This window comes from Poecilia latipinna, unplaced genomic scaffold (genome assembly GCF_001443285.1).
Source record: "Poecilia latipinna isolate Pla-1442-1.1 unplaced genomic scaffold, P_latipinna-1.0 Scaffold332, whole genome shotgun sequence".
Taxonomy (NCBI): Eukaryota; Metazoa; Chordata; class Actinopteri; order Cyprinodontiformes; family Poeciliidae; genus Poecilia; species Poecilia latipinna.
This window is the reverse complement of record NW_015112948.1, coordinates 89,627-97,370: the sequence shown is the minus strand read 5'-3', so window position 1 is coordinate 97,370 and position 7,744 is coordinate 89,627. Positions and strand designations below refer to the sequence as shown.

Genomic DNA, 7,744 nt, shown 5'->3' with positions numbered 1-7,744 from the left:
TGATGGATGGATAGATGATGGATGGATGGATGGATGGATGGACGGATGATGGATGGATAGATGATGGATGGATGGATGGATGGATGGATGGATGATGGTTGGATGATGGTTGGATAGATGGTTGGATGGATGGATGGATGATGGTTGGATGGATGGATGATGGTTGGATGGATGGATGGATGATGGTTGGATGGATGGATGATGGTTGGATGATGGTTGGATGGATGGATGGATGGATGGATGATGGTTGGATGATGGTTGGATAGATGGTTGGATGGATGGATGGATGGATGATGGTTGGATGGATGGATGGATGGATGGATGGATGATGGTTGGATGGATGGATGATGGTTGGATGGATGGATGGATGATGGTTGGATGCTCCACTTCCTGTAGCGTAAACTTCGCTGCTCCTTGAGTCAAATTTCTCTTCCTGATAAACAATGGGAACTTTTCTTCCTCTCCATGCAAACACTCAGGTTCCTCCTCCTCCTCTTCCTCCTCTTCCTCCTCCTCCTCCTCCTTCTTCCCGAACCTGCAGTAACTTTCCAGGCGTTTCCAAAGCGGCGGCGCGGAGCGCTTGTTATCTTAATTACCTTGTGTGAATGTTCCCGCTGAGCGGTGCGGCTGCTATTTTCAGCAGCTGACGGCGAGCGGAGGCCGTTTGGCTCATCTGAACTCATCACAATCAGCGCAACATGCAGAGCGCATCAACACCATCATCAGCTTCCTGTTCCTTTGTGCTTTCCACTTCCTTTATCTCATTATGTCCCCCTTTCCAACAGCTATACTCCATAGTTTATTGTGTTGAAGGTACATTCAGCAAACTTTTCATTAAGGCTGAAACGCCCTGAAGCAAGCCGTTACATAAACAGAGAGACGGGAGGACAGTTAAAAATGGCGACTGCTTAAACGTTTTATAGGTGGTGCAGAAATTCATTAACAAAGCTGCAGAAATCCAACAAATCCATTGTTCTCCAGCTTAAAATGTGACATTTAACGACTTGGTGGACTATTATATTATGCTAATTATGTTTAAAACACATAACATACATTTGCCAAAGAAAGATTTATTAAAAGAGACAGAATTTATAATTTGAGACTATCAGATATATATATATATATTTTTTTTTTTTTTACAAAAAAAGACAGGAATTTAAACATTACTTTTGTCTGAATTCATTTTGCCTTGTTTTTTGGTCGTTTTTGTTTAATCTATGGTAACTCCATGTAAGAAATTGTTAAAAATTCAAGTATAATTTAAACTATATGCATCAAAAAAAGAGTTTCTTGATTTTAAAAATCCTTGAAGATTGTTGTATAATCATCCCTCTATGGATTAAATAATTTAAAAGTCTGATTATTTTGGGGGCTTTAAATTATTCACTGATCTCTTTAACTAACTAACTTTTCCCTCCATCTTACCCCAACATTTATTTCTCTCCTCTCACCTCGTAGTCCTGAACGGAGGCGTAGTGCTGAGCTATCTTAACGTAATATTTCTCTGCTGATGGGTCTTCCTGTAACTCCAGGATGTGGACGGCCTTCTTCCACTGGCGAGCTGCGATCGCCGCCTCGATGGCTTTCAGGGTGCAGCTGGGAACAAGACAACACACACACTGCATTATGAAAAAACACAGCGGTTTAACCACTGATATGTTAAATTACTGGATTGAACATCGCGTGGTACCACACATGCGCCATTGATGGTAAAGGCAAAATAATGTAAGAACTCATCCTCAAAGATCAGTAAATTTAAATTCTAGTGAATATTTAACACTGGAGCTGGAAGACATTTTAAATACCCAGGATAAATAAACAAAACAACAGAAACAACAAATAAATTGCATACTGGAGTTTCTGTAAACAAAACTGTTTTTCAAAAAGAGGGTTGGTTGAGTCAAAACACCAGACTGTGGACTTTTATCGTAGATTGTGCCAATATTCGCAAAAGTCAAACTGGATCAAATATGTTCTGCTGTAGCTCGTTCAATTTGAGCAAACTATGGCTCCTACAAGCAGCAATTATGTTAAATTAAATTATTGTCCAGTATAAAAGAGACATTTGCTTAGTCCTCTCTTTAATCTAACCGAACTTGCAGAAACTAAACTGTTAAAATGAACAAATCAAAACATCAGCAATTTTCTCAGCTTTAATTGATTTAACCATATTTTATATAAATCAGATAAGAAATCAGGGCGTTACAGACATTTATGAGTGATTTATGCTCATCTCGCACTGGGACAGTTTGGTTTCGTGGATTTATTGCATAGTAACGGCGCCTGCAGGTGTGCGTCACTCGCTATAGCAACTAATCGGCGCTAAAATATACCGACGGGTTTAGCTACCCATTGGTCAAAGCTAAACTTCGTTATTCGTTCAAACTTTCTCTGCTAAATCTGGGCTATGACTAACTGTCTATATTTAGGATTTTTGGGCACATTTAAAAATAATTCCTCTTATCTTTGTAATTGGATTCTTGGTGAGGATTTAAAAAGGGATTTCTGGCTCCGTCTGCTGTGTTTATTTATCTTCCCTCCTCTCTCCTCCCCACCTGTCCATATCTACACCACCCACCCTGCTTCAATGAAATGATTGATGGCGGCGTCCATCTGTTTCTGCTGGACGAGGTAGTCGCCCCAGGCCTCCTCCAGATTCACCACCTCGGCAGGGAAAGCAACACGAGCCAGCTCCACCGCTTTGGGAAGAGGGACAAAGTTACTTAGACTAAAAACTACAAAAATATAAATAAAGATATGAAGACATTTGAAAATACCTTTTCTGAAAGCTCCACCTTTGCAGTAGCACTCCAAAGCTCTCTGGTTGTTCCTGACCTTCTCATATAAATCTCCAGCCTGGTCAGAAGAGAAGAACATGAAGATTATGGAAGGTAAATCAACTGTTTTTCCTGTAACTTTTATATTTAGCATTCATTGCAGACAAATATCAAACGCTTAGTTTCCAGGGATGAAATCTGCAGCTTTTAATTACAGGTCAGAAACATTAGATGAAAAACCAAAGAAGTCTGAAATTCTTCATCAACCTCTACTTGAAATCCAACATGGCTGCCCTGTGTGTAAAACATGTTAAAAGTATCTGGACGTTACTCCAGGATCCGAGTTCTGACTCCAGAGTTTGAAGTGAGGCTATCAAACTTTTTAATTTACCTTAAATCACTTGCAAAACAAATAAAAAGGTAAATCTTGTACTTCTCATCAGTTAGGAGAACAATACTTCACTACACAAACAAATAAAAATCAACACCACTTACTCTCTCGTAAAACTCTCCCTTGATGAGGCTGGCAGCGATGCGGCTGACCGTCTCGGTGCTGCTGCAGATCTCCGGCCGGCTGATGGTCAGGCGGGCAGCTTTGGCAGGAAGTCCCGCCCTCAGGTAGAGGTTGATGGCGCCCTGGAAATCTCCTTGGCCCTCCTTCACTTCGCCGGCGCGCTCGTCCTGACCCGTCTCTGTCAGCCACTGGGAGTAGTTCTCACGCAGGCTGTTGAGCTCCGGGTGGCTCTGTTGTTCACCCAGGAAGGAAAAAAGCTTGTTAAGTGACTGGAGGACTTGGACATTCACAAACATCTACATTTATTTCACATATAACCAGGACTGATTAAATGGGACCTGCAACGTTGGGTTTCCATGGCGACAAGTAGGGCTGGGCGATAAGGGTTAAAAATAAAATCTTAGTTTTCAACACCAGCTCCATGTTCAGATTTAAATGGATTTTTCTCTTGCAGTCTGTTAAAAAAAATAAATTAAGAATGATACAAAATATTTTCAGAAAGTCGTTTTTATTTTAATTATCGCTTCTCTGACATGTATGGCTAATTTGGGCAATTGTTTAATTCCATGATACAGGCATAAAATTACAAGGAAAAAATCACAATTTTACCAAAACTTCTTGAAATGACCTAGTTGTTTGCATTCCTGCTGATAATAATTTGATGCTGATATGTTGAAATATGAGGTATTTCTTTATCTGTTAAAACGACACCAAAGTACAACTTTACTTTATTCCTCATTTTAAGTTATTTTCTTTTTATTATTTTTGTGTTGGAGTTGTCATAAAGTGACTACTTTATTCTTGTATTATTTCGACTTTATTGTGGTGTTACTGTGTTCTTATAATACTATGACTTTATTCTCGCAATAAAAAAAATAATCTTAGCTTGACCATATATTATAGAGATGACCTGAATTCAAGATGGCCGCCCCCAGAGTGTTGTCATCACTCTGAACTATGGAAACCCAATGAGAGCGTTGGTGAAAACAAAATCCTGATTTGCAAAAAATTAAATCTTCAATAACAACAAAAAAAGATTAACTGATAAAATCAATTTATCATATTTAAAAGAACCTGTTAGCAATTAACTTCCTCCAAAAATATTTTTAATTTGGCTTTGGTGAGACCTCAGACCCAGTTATCTAAACTAATCCTCTATATTCAGGTAGAAAAGAATTTAAATCTGAACTGTTTGCATGTCTTCCTGTCAGGTAAGTTCACCTTGGCTTCGGCCACAGCGATGCAGTCATCCCACCTGTGGAGCTCCTGGTACATCTCTATGGCCTCATCAATGGCATTCTGCAGATACACACAAAACATCAAACATTTCAAATGACGGTCGTTAGGAAGCAACACAGCCAGATTGGTGTGTGAGTAAATTAGCAATAACTGACCAATAAAACCATCTCAGTTTTGGCAGAATGGATTAGATGGTTTTACTGTATCTTGAACTTGCATCTGTTAAAATACTGACTGGTTCAAATTATTTCTGTTAGTCAGTCACACCAACCTGCTCCATGTAATGCATCTCAGCCAGTTTAAAGTTCTTGTCCAACATGGCCATGTGGGCTTGGACTTGGTAAAATGACGTCCCATCTTCTCCCTAATTAGACGACACACATTCAAATATGAAAATGCAGAAAGCAAAATTCAGCTAAAAGGCTAAGGTTAGCTTCAATTCTGTCAGTAGCGTGTCATTGACTTACTCCACTCAGTAGGCAAACAACAGCGTATAAACTAAATTTAGCTCAAATACTGTCCGTTGATTATTGACTTATGCTAAAATTAGTATTTATATCAAAATTAGCTAAAATGCTTAGCTTAAATCATTAGCTGGAGGGCAGTCAGGCGGTTTAAAACAAACCGTTTCCTGTGAAACTTTGTTTGCGATCTGATTGGTCTGGTGGAGGAACCGGACAGTTGAGACGTCACCCAGAGCAGCAAAACATCTGCAGAATGAGAATTAAAAAAGCAGAGAAGAAGAGAACGATCAAGAGAGATAAGAGGAGCGATGAAACAACAGTAAAGGCTGATCGAAGGCCTGGAAACCTGCAAATTTAATGAACTGAGATAAATAACAGAATCAGTCTAATGAGCCTTCACATGCACTGCAAGTCTGAGAAATAGAAACCCCTTATAGCATTCGGCTACTTTATTACCAACTCTGTCTGAACAGTTGCATCAGATTAATGAAGAAGTCATAAAGAGAAGTTTAAAAAAAAGCTCCTTCTTACTGACTCTTCCTCATTAACATCGGTTTCCCTCATTAAGGGCATCCACACCAGAGTAAAAAAAAAAAGGATCTGTTCTCAGATTTTGGGATTTATGCAAATGGAGCCAAACCCTAACGAACAGCCTATGCATTATTAATGACAGAGAATTCAGATTTGAAGAGTATTTTTTACAACAGAGAGAAATAAAGATGGAGAGAGCGAGAAGGAGAGGATGATGGAGAATTAAAAACTGTCTGATGATAAATGAATTTGGAGGCTTGGACGCACCATCTGCTCTGTGCTTGTGTTTAATTTTGTATATCTGGACATTTCGGGGAATCTAATTATGCATTCATATAAACAAAATATTTCTTTGTTATGGGGGAAGAATCCAGTTCTCTCACAATATTTTCTCCAGAAGTTGTTAAAGAAAAAGAAAGCCATTTAAAAACACGGGTTGGTGTATTTCTGTTGACCTGCTGACCTTTCTGCGATGTGCAGCTGACGCGCCTCTAACGCCAACTTGCTGAGTGTCTTCCACATGGCCTCAGTCTCTGGTGACATCTCCAGAGTCTCCAGAAACGCTGTTGCTCTGGAAACAAACAGAACAACGACATACAACCTGAAACTCGACAAACAGTCAATTAAGAACACCCCGAGTCTTTCATCCCAGCATCAAACACTGAGCTGCTGCTGCAGACGATTTTTCAGCTCTACTTATGTCTTTTACTGCAATTTGTCATCAAATCCTGGTGTAAACAACTGTGAAGGTAAAATAATTCACCTGTAGGAATAGAATTAGGACTTAAACGATTAATTGGATTGATCAATAGGTTGGAGATTAATCAGTTTTATCAACTTTTGGTTTTTGAAGGTTTAGTTTTTAGAAAATCTGGATATTTTTCATCAATGCACTGCTTTTAGTTCAGAGTGAGGCCGGCTGCCATCTTCTTTGACATTCGTGTTTTACAGCTTCTATTTTTGTGGACCTTCACATCAGGTGAACTCTACGATGAAATAAAAGGATCAGGCTAAGATTTTTTAATGTTTTACAAAAAATAAAGTCATAATGTTACAAGGATACAGTAATAGTAATATGTAGTAAATTGAAATAAATGAGAATAAAATATTAAGAGAATGAAATAGTAATTTCATAAGATCATTAATTATCCAAGCTTTTTTCTCGTTAAAACAAATTTTTTCTTGTAATTTTAAGACCTTCTTCTGGTAAAATTGCCTCTTTATTCTGCTGATATTATGACTATATTCTTTTAATTAAACAAAAATTATCGTATCTTGGCCCTGATACTCAGTTGTAAACCTCACAGCAGGGAGGATTGAAATGAAAGTCACTTTCTAAAAAAACGCAAGACGTATGAACATTTCTGTAAGGAACTGTTAATGCCAGATGGTAAGAGATGGGGCGGTTGAGGTAAAGCTAATAAAAGTCATTTTTAAAGGGGACTTTTTATACAAAATTCATATTTGTATGGTTCTGTACTTCCAATTGGTTTTTAACTGCTTCTAAAAACAGCACAAGTGATAAAAAAATACAACCAGTCATTTTTAGCCAATAAGTCAAAGAGTTCTGGTGTCTGGAAAATGAGTTTCAAAAATCTCCCGAATGCAACGTGACAAATCAGCAGGAACTACCCCTCCTAGTTACCCCAGTTGAGCAGAACCAGTTACCCAGCAACCTAGAAACCACTTGCTGCATTCCTTTTGGTTTTGCAGGAGGTTCTACTAATGCTTTTCAAAGATGTACTATGGTATAATTGCGCATCTGTTTCCAGCCATTTTCACGTGTGAGTGAAAACTTTGCGTTGGGGAATGTAGCCAGCAGCAGCTTATTTGGATTTAAAGTGACAGGAGCCCCAAAAACAGCTAAAAATAGGCAGAACTGAGCAGACTAAAATCTGCAAAATAATGTAATGAACATGTTTTGTATATTCGTTAGACTTATTCTAACCTGTTCAAGGAAGCATAAAAGGTAATTTTAATGAAACCCAAGAGAGTTATTGTAAAAAATTCAGCTGCTCCTTCTTTGAAATAAGAGGTCAGTTAATTATTTCCTCCGTTCGATGAGGATCCTTCATAAGAGGCTCCTCTTGGAGGTGTCCAAGTCACGACATGCTGAGGAGACGCATTACGTCTCCCAGCTGGCCTGAGAGGGCTGCAGAAAAACAAGAGGAGCAGGAGGAAGCTGAGGGATAAAAGGACATCTGGGTTCTTCTGGTCGC

At 38.8% G+C, this 7,744-nt stretch overlaps 1 protein-coding gene across 2 annotated transcripts in view; it reads right to left on the bottom strand.

Moving 5' to 3' along the window:
• The window catches only part of ift172 (intraflagellar transport 172), a 46,007-nt gene that overhangs the window by 20,119 nt on the left and 18,144 nt on the right, over positions 1-7,744 (bottom strand). For both annotated transcript variants that reach the window (XM_015035357.1, XM_015035356.1), the window contains 8 exons: positions 5,989-6,096; positions 5,156-5,240; positions 4,802-4,894; positions 4,513-4,590; positions 3,273-3,521; positions 2,778-2,856; positions 2,579-2,699; positions 1,452-1,596 (listed from right to left, as the gene is read on the bottom strand). In XM_015035357.1, coding sequence (XP_014890843.1) covers positions 1,452-1,596; positions 2,579-2,699; positions 2,778-2,856; positions 3,273-3,521; positions 4,513-4,590; positions 4,802-4,894; positions 5,156-5,240; positions 5,989-6,096 — 958 coding nt within the window. The remainder of the gene's footprint in view (positions 1-1,451; positions 1,597-2,578; positions 2,700-2,777; positions 2,857-3,272; positions 3,522-4,512; positions 4,591-4,801; positions 4,895-5,155; positions 5,241-5,988; positions 6,097-7,744) is intronic.